This window comes from Mizuhopecten yessoensis, unplaced genomic scaffold (assembly GCF_002113885.1).
Source record: "Mizuhopecten yessoensis strain PY_sf001 unplaced genomic scaffold, ASM211388v2 scaffold2119, whole genome shotgun sequence".
In the NCBI taxonomy this organism is placed as follows: Eukaryota; Metazoa; Mollusca; class Bivalvia; order Pectinida; family Pectinidae; genus Mizuhopecten; species Mizuhopecten yessoensis.
Genome location: NW_018404387.1, coordinates 114,791 through 136,335, shown reverse-complemented (window position 1 = coordinate 136,335; position 21,545 = coordinate 114,791). Strand labels below are relative to the sequence as shown.

At 37.5% G+C, this 21,545-nt stretch overlaps 2 protein-coding genes across 2 annotated transcripts in view; one reads left to right on the top strand and one right to left on the bottom strand.

The window, feature by feature from the left end:
- Window positions 1-11,025, bottom strand: part of LOC110445222 (protein SMG9-like) — a 19,891-nt gene extending 8,866 nt beyond the window's left edge. The window contains exons 1-5 of the mRNA XM_021489724.1: window positions 10,978-11,025; window positions 10,415-10,507; window positions 7,183-7,254; window positions 3,514-3,745; window positions 2,794-2,888 (exon numbers count right to left, since the gene is read on the bottom strand). Of these exons, the coding sequence (XP_021345399.1) occupies window positions 2,794-2,888; window positions 3,514-3,745; window positions 7,183-7,254; window positions 10,415-10,504 (489 nt within the window). The 5' untranslated portion in view covers window positions 10,505-10,507; window positions 10,978-11,025. The remainder of the gene's footprint in view (window positions 1-2,793; window positions 2,889-3,513; window positions 3,746-7,182; window positions 7,255-10,414; window positions 10,508-10,977) is intronic.
- LOC110445221 overlaps window positions 10,702-21,545 on the top strand; it is a 17,484-nt gene continuing 6,640 nt past the window's right edge. The window contains exons 1-5 of the mRNA XM_021489723.1: window positions 10,702-10,949; window positions 11,320-12,243; window positions 15,066-15,198; window positions 17,029-17,452; window positions 20,505-20,724. Of these exons, the coding sequence (XP_021345398.1) occupies window positions 11,532-12,243; window positions 15,066-15,198; window positions 17,029-17,452; window positions 20,505-20,724 (1,489 nt within the window). The 5' untranslated portion in view covers window positions 10,702-10,949; window positions 11,320-11,531. The remainder of the gene's footprint in view (window positions 10,950-11,319; window positions 12,244-15,065; window positions 15,199-17,028; window positions 17,453-20,504; window positions 20,725-21,545) is intronic.

Here is a 21,545-nt window from a genome sequence, read left to right as displayed (position 1 = left end):
AACACGTACTAAGGATAGTTTGATCCACTTGTATTTTAATCATACTGTACAACACATCACGTATTAAGGATAGTTTGATTCACTTGTATTTTAATCATGCTGTACAATAAAACACGTACTTGGGGTACATCGATTCGCTGATCATGTTGTACAATAAAACACGTACTTTGGGTACATTGATTCGATGATCATGTTGTACAATAAAACTAACGTTTCGTAAAACAAGGAAAACGCCCACTTTATGTTGGTGGCGTAGAACAAAGGATTAATCGTGTGTTTAGTAACATAAACGTCACTTTTAGTGCATGCAATGGAAAATGACGAACCAGTTACAGCGGTACTATTTACGATTCGGACTACCGGTAGCCGACGGCTACGTACGTCATGGGTGAGCGCTCTGACCGAGCTCAGGTAAATTTTGGCTGGTGCGCGCCACTACACTGCCGATAAGGTAGGCCTGTCGCGGACGAGAGCGTGGCCGGTCGGCAGACATGAAAGAACCCGACAGAACAAAAGAAATTCGTAAATTAAACGATTTCTGCTAAAATTAAACGATTTGCCGCGAGAGGTCAACGCTCCACCAAAACGGAACACTGTTCCTTGACACGCAAACACTGCTCCGTGAAAATTAAGCATGCAGTTTTAAAACAAACACTGTTTCGTGAAAAGTAAACATGCAGTTATAAAACAAACACTGGGCCAAGAAAAGTAAACATGTAGTTATAAAACAAACTCTGTTCCGTGAAAAGTTAACATGCATTTATAAAACAAACTGTTATACTCAAAACTAAACACAAGTCTGCGAAGAATAAACGTCGGTTTAAACAATAAACGGTGACTCGTCAAATATAAACTATAATCAAAAAAATACACACAAAAAGAGAACAACTAAACGATTTTTGAAAATTAAACGAAAAAATGAAAAAAATACACGGTAAGGGTCCACCAGTGTATGTAGTCATTTCAGTAACGTATTTCATTCATGACCTTTGACCCCATGACCTCGGAAGCTGTCAGTAGAGAAGATTGCATAAATGCCTACAATATTTCAATGTTTATGTGCATACAAAATACCTACCGTTTCCAAGATATTTAGCCATTTCAGTAATGTAATTCAATCGTGACCTTTGACCCCAAGACCTGGGAAGTTTGTTAGTGGAGTAGCTTTCATTAATGCCTACAACATTCCAATGTTTATATGTATACAAAATCCCTGCCGTTTCCAAGATAATTAGCCATTTCATTAATGTAATGTAACGTCTACAGAAGTCAAGGGCCATAACTCTGGTAACTATTGAAGGAACATAACAGCGTTCTTGGAGACACAAGTTCATTTGAGGTAGAACAAGTCAAGTTTCATCAAAATCCATACATAACCCTAGGAGGTGTAGGAAGTACAAATGTTTATCTACAGACAGAGAGTGATTCCAGTATACCCCCCGCTAACTTCTTTGTGGAGGGTATAACAAAAGATAATTAATTTGTTTATAGTTGGGCATGAGATCCACAATGACATGTACAAAGGAACTTTCAGAAATTTCAGAAAGATCCATCCAGTACTTCTGGAGATATAGCAAGAACAAACTTCAAATGTCAAAATCCATAATGGCGACCTGGTAGCCATCTTGTTTTAATGATTACATGTTGATAGTAGCAGGCAAGACTAGACAACTTGATGGAGACCAATTTGGGATAAAATTCCTTAATCCTATGGTAGAAGAAGGATTTTAAAGGTTTTATCTATATTTCCGCTATTCATCCGCACCCCTCTGCTCCCAGGGGCCACACCCTCCGTTGTTACAAAATTGAGTCCCCTTGGCCTGGTAACTAATGGCCAAATATGCTCCAGACTAAATCAGGATAAATCCCTTTATCTCCTACGGTAGACGAAGAAGGATATTAAAAGTTTTACCTTCGGACCAGGTGAGCTAAAAACAAGAAGCCCAGGAGGTCAGCCTCTCGGTTTGTACAATTTATAATTGCCACTACCTGAGTATGCTTCAAACCAAAATTAAATTAAATTTTGTTGATTTCAATCTCTAAGTTCTAGAGAGGTCACTTAAACCAATTTGGCTAAATTATACCTCTGGACCCATCCCTTTACCCCTATGGCAGTCAGTCCCTCTAGCATTTCCTAATGATTAGGAAATGCTTCCAACAAAATAGGGTTGCCAAAATATAGCCAAGTTATCATTCTTGGTCCCACCCTTCAGTCCTCAATCGGGTAAGTCTCTCTCCATTCATACAACTCTGAATCCCCATTTCCTAAAAATGCTTTTAACCAAATAAAGTTGATATCTATCTCATAGTTCTAGAGAAGAAGTAGTTTAAAACTACATGGCCAAATTAACCCCTTTTCTTGCTATGTCCCTCACCCACTTGAAGGGGTCAGCAATTTGCCAAATTTTGAATCCCCACCACCAAGGGATGTTTCCACTCTAATTTGGTTAATATTTCAAAAACTGTTGATAGATGGACAGTCAACTTGTTACTTTGGACCAGGTGAGCTAATGATAGAATTTTAGTAAAACAAAAACTTTAAATACTTCTAGTACCTCTATGTCTTCAACTTCATTTTTTAAATAAATGATTCCTTGAAATCATTTTTTCCTTTTTTTTTGTGAAATATGTATTTTTTTTAAATTAATCTGGTATAAAATTTACTTATAAGGTTTCTTTTCCATTATATATCCAATCCTTTTTGTCGTTGCTTCCTTATATGGTACCATTACATATGAATGGAGAGATCTCTGTGTGTTTTAAATATATGTATACATTTGTTCAAATCCTCACCTCCATTGCTGATTCTTGCCACATCTGAGAATCGTCAATCAGCTTAGTACATCTTGTCATCTCTGGGGGCGGAGCTAGGCGATTCTGGCTGGAACCTGTCAAGGGGAGATAATTACCATATTGATAGGTTCAAGAGTGTCTGAAGTCATTCAGAAACAGGGTAAAACATGTACTGACCCCATGTCCATACAAGTTTCTGATCACATAACCATGATTTGTTTCAAATATTTACAAAAACAACAACTACGCAGACTGACATGAAATCTATAATATCAACATTAGGACTCAAATCCTTTTTCCTTTTTTTCTGTATTTTTAGTCACAATTTTTTAATTCATCATAACAAATGCATTTTTACAATGAAATGCAAATGATGGTGGGGAAACAGTTAACCAAATAAAAAAAAAAAAAAATTCTTAAGACATACTATATTTCATCAAATGTTATCAGTGTCGTTACAGGGTCAGACTCTCAGAGTCATTCCAGGAAAGCACAAACATATTATTTTGTTTAAACTCTAATTAACCTGACCTTGACATAGAAAAGGGCCTACACAACAACAATAGTAACACATCAGGAAGTCCGTGTTTGGACTACCATTTTGTTTTAAATGTAAATATTAACATTTTTGTATTTAATGATTTATTTGTATTGGTTCAAAGTCTCAAAAATCAAGAAATCAAATTCAGCAGAGTGTACCTCAACTGTATGCCTACATACTGTCTGATGGAAAGTGTTGGCTACGCTGTACAGAGTGAGTTGGCTGAGGAGGAGGGGTTTCACCAGATGTTAAGGATGCTGGTATACTGGTCAAGCTCCCAGAGGGAGCTGGTGGTACATCATCACGATTTCTTAGCATCACCATCTTCTCTGGAGTTTTACTTCCGAGTGCTGAAGGTGTGGCCGGTCCACCACCACTAGGGGTCGCTGCAGCTGTGGTGGAGGTGCTGCACTATATAACACAAATATTGCAGCTGTATCATGCAAAAATCTGAAGTCGTAATAGAAATTTGCTCAAGTGTTATCTGATATAACATGTTACACTATATTGACAGAAAGGGTTTCCTGATATAACATTGACAGGAAGGGTTTCCTGATATAACATGTTACACTATATTGACAGGTAGGGTTTCCTGATATAACATGTTACGCTATATTGACAGGTAGGGTTTCCTGATATAACAATGACAGATAGGGTTTCCTGATATAACATTGACAGGTAGGGTTTCCTGATATAACATTGACAGGTAGGGTTTCCTGATATAACATGTTACACTATATTGACAGGAATGGTTTCCTGATATAACATTGACAGGTAGGGTTTCCTGATATAACATTGACAGGTAGGGTTTCCTGATATAACATTGACAGGTAGGGTTTCCTGATATAACATTGACAGGTAGGGTTTCCTGATATAACATTGACAGGTAGGGTTTCCTGATATAACATTGACAGGTAGGGTTTCCTGATATAACATTGACAGGTAGGGTTTCCTGATATAACATTGACAGGTAGGGTTTCCTGATATAACATTGACAGGTAGGGTTTCCTGATATAACATTGACAGGTAGGGTTTCCTGATATAACATTGACAGGTAGGGTTTCCTGATATAACATTGACAGGTAGGGTTTCCTGATATAACATTGACAGGTAGGGTTTCCTGATATAACATTGACAGGTAGGGTTTCCTGATATAACATTGACAGGTAGGGTTTCCTGATATAACATTGACAGGTAGGGTTTCCTGATATAACATTGACAGGTAGGGTTTCCTGATATAACATTGACAGGTAGGGTTTCCTGATATAACATTGACAGGTAGGGTTTCCTGATATAACATTGACAGGTAGGGTTTCCTGATATAACATTGACAGGTAGGGTTTCCTGATATAACATTGACAGGTAGGGTTTCCTGATATAACATTGACAGGTAGGGTTTCCTGATATAACATTGACAGGTAGGGTTTCCTGATATAACATTGACAGGTAGGGTTTCCTGATATAACATTGACAGGTAGGGTTTCCTGATATAACATTGACAGGTAGGGTTTCCTGATATAACATTGACAGGTAGGGTTTCCTGATATAACATTGACAGGTAGGGTTTCCTGATATAACATTGACAGGTAGGGTTTCCTGATATAACATTGACAGGTAGGGTTTCCTGATATAACATTGACAGGTAGGGTTTCCTGATATAACATTGACAGGTAGGGTTTCCTGATATAACATTGACAGGTAGGGTTTCCTGATATAACATTGACAGGTAGGGTTTCCTGATATAACATTGACAGGTAGGGTTTCCTGATATAACATTGACAGGTAGGGTTTCCTGATATAACATTGACAGGTAGGGTTTCCTGATATAACATTGACAGGTAGGGTTTCCTGATATAACATTGACAGGTAGGGTTTCCTGATATAACATTGACAGGTAGGGTTTCCTGATATAACATTGACAGGTAGGGTTTCCTGATATAACATTGACAGGTAGGGTTTCCTGATATAACATTGACAGGTAGGGTTTCCTGATATAACATTGACAGGTAGGGTTTCCTGATATAACATTGACAGGTAGGGTTTCCTGATATAACATTGACAGGTAGGGTTTCCTGATATAACATTGACAGGTAGGGTTTCCTGATATAACATTGACAGGTAGGGTTTCCTGATATAACATTGACAGGTAGGGTTTCCTGATATAACATTGACAGGTAGGGTTTCCTGATATAACATTGACAGGTAGGGTTTCCTGATATAACATTGACAGGTAGGGTTTCCTGATATAACATTGACAGGTAGGGTTTCCTGATATAACATTGACAGGTAGGGTTTCCTGATATAACATTGACAGGTAGGGTTTCCTGATATAACATTGACAGGTAGGGTTTCCTGATATAACATTGACAGGTAGGGTTTCCTGATATAACATTGACAGGTAGGGTTTCCTGATATAACATTGACAGGTAGGGTTTCCTGATATAACATTGACAGGTAGGGTTTCCTGATATAACATTGACAGGTAGGGTTTCCTGATATAACATTGACAGGTAGGGTTTCCTGATATAACATTGACAGGTAGGGTTTCCTGATATAACATTGACAGGTAGGGTTTCCTGATATAACATTGACAGGTAGGGTTTCCTGATATAACATTGACAGGTAGGGTTTCCTGATATAACATTGACAGGTAGGGTTTCCTGATATAACATTGACAGGTAGGGTTTCCTGATATAACATTGACAGGTAGGGTTTCCTGATATAACATTGACAGGTAGGGTTTCCTGATATAACATTGACAGGTAGGGTTTCCTGATATAACATTGACAGGTAGGGTTTCCTGATATAACATTGACAGGTAGGGTTTCCTGATATAACATTGACAGGTAGGGTTTCCTGATATAACATTGACAGGTAGGGTTTCCTGATATAACATTGACAGGTAGGGTTTCCTGATATAACATTGACAGGTAGGGTTTCCTGATATAACATTGACAGGTAGGGTTTCCTGATATAACATTGACAGGTAGGGTTTCCTGATATAACATTGACAGGTAGGGTTTCCTGATATAACATTGACAGGTAGGGTTTCCTGATATAACATTGACAGGTAGGGTTTCCTGATATAACATTGACAGGTAGGGTTTCCTGATATAACATTGACAGGTAGGGTTTCCTGATATAACATTGACAGGTAGGGTTTCCTGATATAACATTGACAGGTAGGGTTTCCTGATATAACATTGACAGGTAGGGTTTCCTGATATAACATTGACAGGTAGGGTTTCCTGATATAACATTGACAGGTAGGGTTTCCTGATATAACATTGACAGGTAGGGTTTCCTGATATAACATTGACAGGTAGGGTTTCCTGATATAACATTGACAGGTAGGGTTTCCTGATATAACATGTTACACTATATTGACAGGTAGGGTTTCCTGATATAATATGTTACACGATATTGACAGGTAGGGTTTCCTGATAAAACATTGACAGGTAGGGTTTCCTGAAATAACATTGACAGGAAGGGTTTCCTGATATAACATTGACAGGTAGGGTTTCCTGANAGGGTTTCCTGATATAACATGTTACACTATATTGACAGGTAGGGTTTCCTGATATAATATCTTTCATTATATTGACAGGAAGGGTTACCTGATTTAACATGTTACACTATATTGACAGGAATGTTATCTGATTCGAATATCTATTATAGCATTGCTCCTTTAACCTTCTTTGAAAAAAATCTACAGATAGGTGACCGTTCACTTTGGTCGAGTTATTCATGGAAAATTGTAATAATATAATGACAACTTCAAAATGAAGGTAAGGCCATTTTTTTGGATAAAAGTTCTAGGTACTTGAATACTAGCTATACAGATGTACCTGTTCCTGAGATGCTGGTTTGGCTAGTATGATGGGACGTGGTTTCTCAGATGTTTCATTTCCATACTCCTCCTATACATAATACAAATGAATAGCTACAGTTTACGAAATGTTTTACAAGCATCATGATGGTGTGTTCATGGCACAATAAAAAAAAATGTTTGTAAAGTTACAGCCAAATATCAATATAATAATGATATTTGGCAGTAAAATATTGATTAAATTCCAAAAGGAAATATTCCTCTGGAATGTAATCAATATCTAATGTTCCAGAGCTGTTACAATTTCACCTTAGTTAAAAGTTCTAATAAAATATGTCACTTGCATCTGAAAGGATGCTGCCTTAATTTTAGGACTGGGTTGCAAGTTAAATATGATACTATTTGAATGCAAAATTCCAATAATGGTACTTTTAAATGGACTTTCAAGGAATTTGAAATTAATTCTTTATACCTATACAACTGTGTATACATATATAATATGCAAAGTGTTGTTCTTGTTAGAAAATAACCAACTACATGTATCAAAATGTGACAAGGAAAAATATGTTTATTAATTAATACCATTCTTGATAGTTGAAATATTTCTTGGATGTTTTAGGGACCCCATTGGAAATACACTTTCTATGGCTTTGATAGGCTAATCCCAGAGTAAGGCAAAAAAGGTAGATTATAGATAACAACTTTGTTAATTACCTTCTTATATGCAATTGTTTTGTTGTGTTTGCCTTTTTCTGAATAAATATTATTATTATTAATGGAATGAATTTATATAATTTTTCCAAATTTAGGAATATAGCAACTTAGCAAGGTGCATTTGCATGTTAACTGTTAACAATTTCATTTATATTATAGGGATTGCTAAGGATACATTTATCTTTGATATATATGAACAAACCAGAACTCGATACATGGTAGATAACCAAATTATTCCTATTATAAAATATTATATTTACAAAGCAAGATGCCTAGAAAAAGCTCTATCAGTAAATGGCCTTAAAAACTTTATAAGAGACTTATGAGATATAGAAATATATTGTGAATGGGAAAGATGAAAATCATAGACATACCTTCCAAAAAGACTGGGAAAAGTGGCAAAACCTTCTTAAGGTCCCATAAAACCCCCAATTTCATGATTTATATGTAGAAAACCAATTAAGGGATAACAGTAATAGATAGGAATACTCTAAGTATATTGAGCTGATATAATAAAACTGTTACTCTACGATCGACAGGTTAATGGGATAAATTGTTCTTCTGTAGCCAATCTCCATCCTCTCTCCCATCATCCTATCCCCCCACACCTCTCTCTCTCTCTCCAACCTAAGAACCTTGGATACTTTACTGTTTGTGAAGACTGTATCTCATTTCCTCCTATACCTGCACATAGTTGTATGAATCAACAAGATTTGAAATGGAAATGACTGAGGATATTTCTTTAATTGACTGTATCAAAGTTGCCTTTCCTTTCCCTCTTCTTTCTAAAGTACATCTGTACATCAGAAGACATTTAAATTGTTAAGAATGTATATCAAAAGAGCCAATAAGCTGAGAGAAAGTATGAAAGGTGTGAGACAGGGGATATGATATGCTTTAGCAAATTAACACTCACATGTGAATAAAATTGGTATTTTTTTGCTTATTATGATGATGACAACATCAATGTGATAACTACTTTGTATCATGATGAATATATCAGTGTGTTAGTTACGATGAAGACGATATCAGTTAGAGGTTGATGATGGCATGAGTGTGATTATGATGAAATCAGTGTGATTATGACGACGACGATGATGATGATGATGATGATGATGATGATTTTAGTGTCTTGTTGATGAAATTGGTGAGAGTATAATGAGGATATTTAACTATGATGAAGATTATGTCAATGTCATGATGAAAATGTCTGGGTAATGATGAGGATGACCTAAATGTCATATGATGATGATAAGGATATCAGTTTGATGATGACGACAACAGTGTGATGATGATGATACATGTATTTTTATGAGAATGATGTTGATTTTAGTCATGATTATGATGGTGATGATAATGATATCAGTTTAATGATGACGTGTACGACAACAGTGTGGTGATTACAATATTATTGTGAGAATGATGTTGATTTCAGTAATGATGATGATATAAGTTTGATGAGGATGACAAGTGTGATTTTGTAACGATCAATATTATTGTGAGAATGAGGTTGACTTCAGTCGTGATGATGAAAATAATAATAATGAAAAAGTTTATGCCTGACTTGGATGATGATGATTTCAGTGTTTAATGTAATGATGATGATGATTTAAGTCTCATGACGATGAAATCAGTATGATGATGATTTTACTGATGAGGATGATAACGATGAGGATGAAGTCAATGTCATGATAAAGATATCGGGGTGATGATGATGATGATAACAAAACATTATGAAATGATGAGTGAGTATATGTGAATGCAGTGAGTGTGTGTATGGGAGCTCCAGTATGAAAACAAACAAAATGTATCTATTTATGCATATTGTACAAGAAATACCTTTGAAAAATAAAATTAATACAAAAAAAAGGTCTCCCGTACTCAAAGTGTCAATCCACACCTAGGCCGTATCAAAGATAAGGCTTTGTGTGATACGGGAGAATGTTTTTATTTAGTTTACCTTCATAAGTGACCTACCTGGTTAGTGCTATCAGTTTAGCTTGACATTTTTTTCCGGAAATAAAATCTCAATATTTTGTTTCCCAAAAAAAATCCCTGCACTCAATATACGAATGTTTTCAAATCATGTTGTAAGGTTCAAATGTGCAGGATATTCAAATGGTTTTCACTACACATGATTCACTGGAAAACTAGGACAATGTGTAGTTGCAGGCAGTACCAAGGTTGTAAATATGTTGATGGATTAACAAATGTTAAGCGAATATAAATATCAGCCTTATCAAACACACCAAATAGTAACATACCGGAGATTCACCAAAATCTGTGGTTTGTAATACTTAATGTATCACCATATGATTATAGTCATATAGGAGTGCCGTTGCAGTTTAATCTCGAAAAGATTCGGTAGAAACACGGACTTAGATAGCATCTAATTCCATGGTAGAAGCCTGTTGGAATATATATTTGTGGTCATAATGACATTAATGTATCGTAACAGGAACCCCCAGAACCGGCGGGCCCTCGGTATCGACTCATTTGAACAGTGGTTGATCAGTTTACATGGAAACTTCCGGTACCTTGCGCGGTCTCTCCGGCCCGCCTCCCCTTCCTCCCCTCCGTGGTCTCCGCCTCATTCCCCGACCGTCCCTATCGCTTTGAGATGACATATCCTAGAAATAATAGAAAATCACCAGTGTCAGAGTGTTGTTATACTTCTTTAACCTCCAAACTGAAGAGCGCCAACATTTTGAACATTTCAAATTTATATTATTCTCTTAGTTAAAATATGGTTTTAATTATTCGTTAGCTTAAATTTAATACCGTTTTATCAAGAACTAAAATTAATGCACATCTCAATGCCATTAATACTAGTTTGATAGTTTCTTTAATATACTAAATTTCTATGTTTGAAAACTATTTTGAGATAATCCCTGAAGCCGGAACTCTTTTGTGGCTGTGAGGTGAAGAAGTGATACGACGGTAAACACTGAGTGCGGGCGCTGAGTGCTGATTAACATTTTATCCATATGATGCGTGTTTTTACTATAAACAAAACAATACTGTTTGCTCCACGAGAACATGCATGTGCAGCGCACGACCAAATGATATTGGGTAAGGTTTAAACTCATTTCAACGTTACCGTGACAGGTGCTTGTTGTAGACCGGGATTTAGGTATGACGACTTGATGATGTCATGATCATGTCACAGTTTTCACATGAGGGTACTAATTGTAAAATGACAGTTTTAAGATACCGGCTCCTTACTGGTTTTGAGACGTTATGAAATCATCAATATTCACCAATGAGTCAGTCAACATTGACCCTTTTCAATTTGCTAGGGATTTAAAAAACATATGCAGACACTCATATCTTTTATCAGTTACAACTTAATTAGATTTTTAGTACATATATTCTGTAAGATACACAAAATATAACAAATTACAATCAAAATCAATGTTTCTTTTTGTTCCTTTTTCCCCAGAAAAAAATGCAGAATTGGGATGAGCGCTAGATAGCATCAGTGTGGAAAGTTTTTTATAGTCACAGTGGTGAGAATATATTTTTTCAGACAGTTTCAGAGGTCGGAAAAGATTTAGACAGCAGTAGCTTAAAGCAAATTATTTTTAGAAAGCAAAGATGATAAACTCTTCAGATAGAAGTGGAGATAACAAGTGAGTGAGAGATGGGACAACGATGAGAATTAATGTGCAAAATGTTGGTCACCGGGAGGTCCTATCGCTGCACCTGCCACTCATCATTGGAGAGATTGAGTCCGCATCACCTCCCAGTCAGACTCATGTGGAAGCTTGGAACGCCTCATGGCCACAGTATGCAAGAACACATTGGCCAGTAATTGACAGAACATTCAAAGCTCTTGTAAGACTGGGCATTGGAGAAAATGTTATACATTTAAAATTTGAAAATGAAATATCAACGATCCATCTCATCCGTAAAATGCCACATTTTGTCCATTTTGTCCGTCCAGTGTACATTGTTTGTTCAGACAACGATGGCCATTTCCAGGCCCCGGCTGACGAGGACTGCTCTCCTAACAGTGCGCTGGAAAGAATCAAACTGGGTGCCATGATGATACAGACATTCACTGCAGAGAAGATGAGAGAACATGGGTTTGGGAGACAGAACTTCCATCTGGAACTGGATGAATGTGGGGAACCTGTCTGTCACATATTTCAGAGTAAGCTTACATTGGAACAAGCTCACAGCAAGACAGGGAATGAACTTTGGACCTACTTTGCAAAGGAACTGATGAGCTCTGACCTCAGCAAGAAAGAAACCTGCAAATGGTTTTGTTTCATGTCTTTCACCAGGTATTTTCCTCCAGAAGGCAGAATGCCGAAAACTCATGGAGAGGTTTTGAGTAATACCCGCGGCCATACAGCATTAGGTAAGCTAACAGTGATTTCTAAAAGAAATCTTCACAGAAACCTACCGGTTATACGTTTTTGTTTGGGAAAATGTTGTACCTTTGTTTTCACAAAATTGGAAAAATAAGTTTAATATATTAAATGCATACATACACTAATACTGTGTATGATGCATCAGGATGGAATCTTTAACAGACAACTTTCATCATTTTAAGCAAATTGGTGACAAAACAAATTGGGCAGGAAAATACTATGTAAATTCTTTCGAAAAGATATTTGAAAGCCTCTTATTTACCTAAAAAAACGTTTGATTAAGAACTAAATATATAAAATAGTAAATACATGTAAGATTTCTTTTGAAAGAAAACCCATGTGGGGTGACCCCATAACTTTTCAGGTCCAATCAGGGAATCAAACCCCAGTCACCTTGGGAAAGGTGAGTGCATTATCTACTGTGCCACGTACCCAACCATCCTGCAATGCAAATGTCTGTTAGATCTTGAAATAGCCATCTGCAGAAAACTGAAAAATTGTGCCCTGTATAAGACTGTGGCCTGAAAGTAAACAGAAACTTTAAAGCACTAAAATAAAGAGGATCGAGAAGTTATGAACCAGTGTGAACTGGAATTAGTGGTCTTTATCAACAGGTCTTTTTACAAAGGATACAAAATAGAGCTTAGTATAAACCAGATTGAGCTGGAATAAGTGGTCGTGATCAACAGGTATTTATACAGAGGATACAAAGTAGAGCTTAGTATAAACCAGTGTTAACTGGCATTAGTGGTATTTATCAACAGGTCTTTATACAGAGGATACAAAATAGAGCTTAGTATAAACCAGATTGAGCTGGAATAAGTGGTCGTTATCAACAGGTATTTATACAGAGGACACAAAATAGAGCTTAGTATAAACCAAAGTGAGCTGGAATTAGTGGTCTTTGTCAACAGGTCTTTTTACAGAGGATACACAATAGAGCTTAGTATAAACCAGTGTGAACTGGAGTTAGTGGTCTTCATCAACAGGTATTTATCCAGAGGATACAAACTAGAGGTTAGTATAAACCAGTGTGAACTAGAATTAATGGTCGTCATCAACAGGTATTTATACAGTGGATACAAAATAGAGGTTAGTATAAAACAGTGTGAACTGGAATTAATGGTCTTCATCAACAGGTATTTATCCAGAGGATACAAACTAGAGGTTAGTATAAACCAGTGTGAACTAGAATTAATGGTCGTCATCAACAGGTATTTATACAGTGGATACAAAATAGAGGTTAGTATAAAACAGTGTGAACTGGAATTAATGGTTTTCATCAACAGGTATTTATACAGAGGATACAAAGTAGAGCTTAGTATAAACCAGTGTGAACTGGAGTTAGTGGTCTTTATCAACAGGTAATTATACAGAGGATACAAAATAGAGGCTAGTATAAACCAGTGTGAACTGGAATCAGTGGTCTTCATCAACAGGTATTTATCCAGAGGATACAAACTAGAGGTTAGTATAAACCAGTGTGAACTAGAATTAATGGTCGTCATCAACAGGTATTTATACAGTGGATACAAAATAGAGGTTAGTATAAAACAGTGTGAACTGGAATTAATGGTTTTCATCAACAGGTATTTATACAGAGGACACAAAATAGAGCTTAGTATAAACCAAAGTGAGCTGGAATTAGTGGTCTTTATCAACAGGTAATTATACAGAGGATACAAAATAGAGGTTAGAATAAACCAGTGTGAACTGGAGTTAGTGGTCTTCATCAACAGGTATTTATCCAGAGGATACAAACTAGAGGTTAGTATAAACCAGTGTGAACTAGAATTAATGGTCGTCATCAACAGGTATTTATACAGTGGATACAAAATAGAGGTTAGTATAAACCAGAGTGAACTGGAATTAATGGTCTTCATCAACAGGCATTTATACAGAGGATACAAAATAGAGCTTAGTTTAAACCAGAGTGAACTGGATTTAGTGGTCTTTATCAACAGGTCTTTTTACAAATGATACAAAATAGAGCTTAGTATAAACCAGATTGAGCTGGAATAAGTGGTCGTGATCAACAGGTATTTATACAGAGGACACAAAATAGAGCTTAGTATAAACCAGAGTGAGCTGGAATTAGTGGTCTTTGTCAACAGGTCTTTTTACAGAGGATACACAATAGAGCTTAGTATAAACCAGTGTGAACTGGAATTAGTGGTCTTTATCAACAGGTATTTATACAGAGGATACACAATAGAGCTTAGTATAAACCAGTGTGAACTGGAATTAGTGGTCTTTATCAACAGGTATTTATACAGAGGATACATAATAGAGCTTAGTATAAACCAGTGTGAACTGGAATTAGTGGTCTTTATCAACAGGTATTTATACAGAGGATACACAATAGAGCTTAGTATAAACCAGTGTGAACTGGAATTAGTGGTCTTTATCAACAGGTATTTATACAGAGGATACATAATAGAGCTTAGTATAAACCAGTGTGAACTGGAATTAGTGGTCTTTATCAACAGGTATTTATACAGAGGATACAAAATAGAGCTTAGGTTAAACCAGAGTGAACTGGATTTAGTTGTCTTTATCAACAGGTCTTTATACAGAGGATACACAGTAGAGCTTAGTTTGAACTAGTCCGAATTAGTGAATAGGGTAAATTATTTATGTAGACAGGTTATCTTTAATTTATACAGGTCATATTGAAATAGAACTGTAATAACTGGCCACCGTCGGAGTCCACAGACTATATCTTGAAAGTTTTATTTTCTACAAAAAATGTATTACCTATATGGGTAGCTATGTTTAAATAATTTATTTTGAAATATTTGTGTTTTAGGAGGTGGGGGTCTTGCCCTTTTTGGGACTGGTAATCTTCACACCTGGGCTCCCTCAGTGGAACAGGTGTATGCCTACTTCACGAACAACAAGAAGATTGATCGTAATGAACTCATGGATGACAGTGCTTACAGGTAAAGAGTCCGCAGGTGTATTGATGTAGGATAGAATGTACAGGAACTGACACAGGCTGAGTTGCTATCACAAGTTAATGCATTAGATAAAAGTCTATGAATTATTTTGTAAAACTTGTCTAGCCCATCCAAGGAGTGCTCTGATAGCCTGTCTAATCAGCCATAATGCTATGTATTTGCCGTGAGAACTACCATGTAAGATCAGTGCTTTCTGACATCGTGTCTAAATCTTACCTTGTTGCTGTATGTCACAGAATGTCGGGTTACACAGGTGTCAATACCAGTGTTTACCCACTGTTTGATATACCTTATTTTGAAAAAGAAACACTTGGAAAATATTCATGGGATCTTTTTCAGAATTTCAGATTCCACACCAAAATTCTGAGTGAATACTTCTTGTATCTAGAACAATTGTTAATAAAAATGTGAAAAATACAAATGTTCTCATAGCTCATTACCTAAATATGACAATTTTGTTATCATATATATCACAGCTGTTGACCGTAGTGATTGAGACATTGTTGTTTGGGACAACACATATACATATAGTGTGCTCTCGACCAAAGGTAATTTCGACTAGATCGTCTTTTAGTCTACCCAGCTGTAAACTTTGTTACTAGGTTGCTGGGAAATGACAATCCTTCCACCATTGAGACATAAATTCGTAGACATTTTATGTAACACCTTAATTGTGATTCCAACTGTATTTCTGTCAGAAAGGCAAAAAGTTCAAAGGATTTTTCAGGGGTATAAAAATCTCCTGGCTACGTATACCAGATTTTCGACTTGAGCTCATGAAATATAGAGGAATACTAGCCCGGGCTAGTGGTTATAACTGACGTTCTGTTGCTTTTTGCCTGTGTGTTTGATGTGCTAGTAGGTACTATATATCTACTAGTCTATTCACATTGAAAGTCAATACTAACCACTAAAATGGCCCTCTTTGGTGCAAATCATTCTCTTTTATTTGACATGAGCATGTGGGGTACACAAATAAAGTTCATCTCTCCAAAAGTCACCAATAATCATGCTTTCCAACAAGTTTGTTTCTGATGATGCTTTCTAATACTAGATCTAGTATCCAGGCTGATTTAAGGTGCAGTAACAAATAGATTTTTTATTTGGTTCAAGATTAAATAACTTTAAAGGCATTCGGTTATTCAATATGGAGTTGTAGCTTTTAAATGGAAATCATATCCATTTGTGAATGTGATATAGATCATGTGATCATGTTGTCAGCTTGATCCATTTTGTATTAGTTGGACTAGCAGAATTTTATTTCAGGCTAGTGGATTCTTAGTGGCTACTTGCATCGGTTTTTCCGCATTTTATGCAGCAATGTTGAATAAAAAATTCTTGGAAGAATAAATGCTAATGCAACAGTATTGGGTACTTATCAAATTTGTGTCCAATAGTTGAACGTACATCTAGCATACATTTGCTACATGCATGCTACAGAGTAAGTACAAATGTATAAAATAAAAATCATTTTTAAAATAATGAAAACGGATTGCCTTATGTACTGTTGATAACTTCTGTTGAATTGAACCAAGTTAAACTATTGTGCTCTATGACTGGTTTATTACAGAGAGTAGTATTGNTGTATGATTATAACCAATCGTCGTTACTATAGCTGGTAAAGCCTGCGATATGATTATAACCAATCGTCGTTACTATAGCTGGTAAAGCCTGCTGTATGATTATAACCAATTGTCGTTACTATATTTATTACAGAGAGTATTATTAGGCCAACTGGTGTGCTCTATGACTGATTTATTACAGTGAGTATTATTAGGCCAACTGTTGTGCTCTATGACTGGTTTATTACAGAGAGTATTATTGGGCCAACTATGCAACAGGGCTTGGTGCTTCTCTCCACGAACTTGGACACACCTTTGACCTCGCGCACACACCGACGGGTATAATGGCACGAGGATTTGATGACATCTACAAGGTCTTCACGATACGGAAGTCGCGGACCCGGGACCGCAGCAAGACCCGGCACCACTACCGAAGTGGAAGTCGTGACAGCAACATCTCAAGAACATCCTCCACAAGCAGCGTGGAGAGTGTGACAGGAAGTAGCAATCAGTCTGCAGAAGAAAGCCCGGATCCAGGTCAAGGGTCGGGTCAGAGGTCAGGCAAAGTTCAGTCTATAACTCAGGGTCAAATTCAGCAACAAAGCCAAACACATCAACGACCTACTCAGCTAAATAAAACCAAGGACATATGTTTTGGAAGTCCACTCAGGAAGGTCAGTATCAATATTAGTTATTTCTGATTATCAGTTAGCTATACTAGTTGTACTATGTTTTCCAAGGGTGCAAGAAAACAGTTTATTACATTACAGGACTCATTACAGGAGTCGATACTGCAGACTCACCTGTCTCTACCACTTTGCAGGGATATCATGGTTCACTTAGTGTATATAAGTATGGTATTTGACATGATAAGTACACCTGCTTTATTGAGCAACAAGGGAATTTAGAAAGATAATTAAAACTATTATCATTTTTTACAATATTTCGGTTATCTAAATAAGTGAATTAGACAACTTCTGCCCCAAAACGGTGCTGTATACTCGCGTACTAATGAAGACCGTGCTGTATACTCGCGTACTGAAGAAGACGGTGCTGTATACTCGCGTACTGAAGAAGACGGTGCTGTATACTCGCGTACTGAAGAAGACGGTGCTGTATACTCGCGTACTGAAGAAGACAGTGCTGTATACTCGCGTACTGAAGAAGACGGTGCTGTATACTCGCTTACTGAAGAAGACAGTGCTGTATACTCGCGTACTGAAGAAGACGGTGCTGTATACTCGCGTACTGAGGAAGACAGTGCTGTATACTCGCGTACTGAAGAAGCAGTGCTGTATACTCACGTACTGAAGAAGACGGTGCTGTATACTCGTGTACTGAAGAAGACAGTGCTGTATACTCGTGTACTGAAGAAGACGGTGCTGTATACTCACGTACTGAAGAAGACTGTGCTGTATACTCGTGTATTGAAGAAGACAGTGCTGTATACTCACGTACTGAAGAAGACCGTGCTGTATACTCACGTACTGAAGAAGACGGTGCTGTATACTCACGTACTGAAGAAGACGGTGCTGTATACTCGTGTACTGAAGAAGACAGTGCTGTATACTGGTGACTGAAGAAGACCGTGCTGTATACTCGCGTACTGAGGAAGACGGTGCTGTATACTCGTGTACTGAAGAAGACCGTGCTGTATACTCGCGTACTGAGGAAGACGGTGCTGTATACTCGCGTACTGAGGAAGACATAGACAAATAGACATAGAATTGTCATTGAACCAAACGTCTTTACTATAGCTGGTAAAGCCTGCTGTATGATTATAACCAGGAAGACGGTGCTGTATACTCACGTACTGAAGAAGACGGTGCTGTATACTCACGTACTGAAGAAGACAGTGCTGTATACTCGTGTACTGAAGAAGACGGTGCTGTATACTCATGTACTGAAGAAGACCGTGCTGTATACTCACGTACTGAAGAAGACGGTGCTGTATACTCACGTACTGAAGAAGACGGTGCTGTATACTCGTGTACTGAAGAAGACAGTGCTGTATACTCGTAACTGAAGAGGACCGTGTTGTATACTCGCGTACTGAGGAAGACAGTGCTGTATACTCGTGTACTGAAGAAGACCGTGCTGTATACTCGCGTACTGAGGAAGACGGTGCTGTATACTCGCGTACTGAAGAAGACGGTGCTGTATACTCACATACTGAAGAAGACGGTGTTGTAAAGCCTGCTGTATGATAATAACCAATCGTCGTTACTATAGCTGGTAAAGCCTGCGATATGATTATAACCAATCGTTGTTACTATGGCTGGTAAAGCCTGCTGTATGATAATAACCAATCGTCGTTACTATAGCTGATAAAGCCTGCTGTTTGATTATAACCGATCGTTGTTACTATAGCTGGTAAAGGCTGCTGTATGATTATAAGTACCTTTTTTAGACTGTGTAGTATTTGGTAAAGTTAAAATACCTCTGCAGACTGATGTATGAAATACCAATCGTTGTTACTATAGCTGGGAAAGCCTGCTGTATGATTATCCTCAATCGTTGTTACTATAGCTGGGAAAGCCTGCTGTATGATTATAAGCAATCGTTGTTACTATAGCTGGTAGAGCCTGCTGTATGATTATAACCTATCGTTGTTACTATAGCTGGTAGAGCCTGCTGTATGATTATAACCTATCGTTGTTACTATAGCTGGTAGAGCCTGCTGTATGATTATAACCAATCGTAGTTACTATAGTTGGTAAAGCCTGCTGTTTGATTATAACCAAATGTCATTACTATAGCTCGTACTGAGGAAGACAGTGCTGTATACTCGCATACTGAAAAAGACGGTGCTGTATACTCGTGTACTGAGGAAGACGGTGCTGGATACTCGCGTACTGAAGAAGACGGGGCTGTATACTCACATACTGAAGAATACGGTGTTGTAAAGCCTGCTGTATGATAATAACCAATCGTCGTTACTATAGCTGGAAAAGCCTGCGATATGATTATAACCAATCGCTGTTACTATAGCTCGTAAAGCCTGCTGTATGATTAGAACCAATCGTCGTTACTATAGCTGGAAAAGCCTGCGATATGATTATAACCAATCGCTGTTACTATAGCTCGTAAAGCCTGCTGTATGATTAGAACCAATCGTCGTTACTATAGCTGATAAAGCCTGCTGTATGATTATAGCCAATCGTTGTTACTATAGCTGGTAGAGCCTGCTGTATGATTATAACCAGTCGTCGTTACTATAGCTGGGGAAGCCTTCTGTATGATTATAACCAATCGTCCTTACTATAGCTGGTAAAGCCTGCTGTCTGATTATAACCAATCGTCATTACTATAGCTGGTAAAGCCTGCTGTCTGATTATAACCAATCGTCATTACTATAGCTGATAAAGCCTGCTGTTTGATTATAAGCAATCGTTGTTACTATAGCTGGTAGAGCCTGCTGTATGATTATAACCAGTCGTCGTTACTATAGCTGGGGAAGCCTTCTGTATGATTATAACCAATCGTCGTTGCTATAGCTGGTAAAGCCTGCGATATGATTATAACCAATCGTTGTTACTATAGCTGGTAAAGCCTGCTGTATGATTATAAGTACCTCTTTTAGACTGTGTAGTATTTGGCAAAGTTAAAATACCTCTGCAGACTGATGTATGAAATAAGCTTTCAAAAGTGATTGTGATACAGTGTACATATTTATGGGTGTTGCTGATACCTTGTGATAGCCTTACTGTAATATTTTACTTCCAGACTAATCATACCAACAATTACATAGCACCTCCACCAGTAATGGTCAAGATGGAGAAGGGGTTTACACCAGTCAAGTCTCCATCTACACTGACCTTCAGTGTCAAGAACTATGATGGGACACAGCAGCACAAGGTTGTTACCCATGACGACGGGATAGAGACGGTAACAGACATGCTACTGGGAACAGATGGTCGTCTGCTAGCTAAATCCACAACCAGGGGTAAGTCACTGTAATCTGAGTAAGATCACATTTATTTATTCAGACTGACCTTAATTTAGTTATTCCACTCCTGACTTTGGGAATTATGGCAGCCCATGAACAGGTAAAGTGGTCTGGATTGATGTTATTTATGTAACTGCATTATAGAAACACCTGGTTCATTTGTAAAAAAAAACCAAAAAACATTCAGGTCGAATTCTTGACGTTAAATGTCACTGGGACAAAGATTTCAGACTTGCCTATTGAGATTTTTTAGGTCACCTGAGACAAAGTCTCAAGTGACCTATTGCGATCGCCATTTGTCCGTCGTCATCCGTCGTCGTCCGTCGTGCGGCTGTAAACAATTTACATTTTCGACCTCTTCTCCAAAACCCCTGAACCAATTTCAATGAAATTTTGCAGGGACCTTCCATGGACAAAGGTCAACAAAAATAGTTGCCGTTTTGGTCCTAAGCCCCCAGGGGCCTGAGGGGCGGGGCCAAAAAGGGTCAAATTGACTAAAATTTCAAAAATCTTCTTCTCCAAAACCCCTGAACCAATTTCGATGAAATTTTGCAGAGACCTTCCATGGACAAAGGTCAACAAATATAGTGGCCGGTTTAGTCATAAGCCCCCAGGGGCCTGAGGGACAGGGCCAAAAAGGGTCGAATTGACTAAAATTTCAAAAATCTTCTTCTCAAGAATCCAGATATGGTAGAATCAAATACTCTTCATAGATGGAAGGGTCTTAAGGTGCTTTACCGAAATTGTGAATTTCATGACCCTCGGGTCTCACGTTTCCCCCTCTGGAGGGGGTAAACTTTACTATAGTTTATATAGGG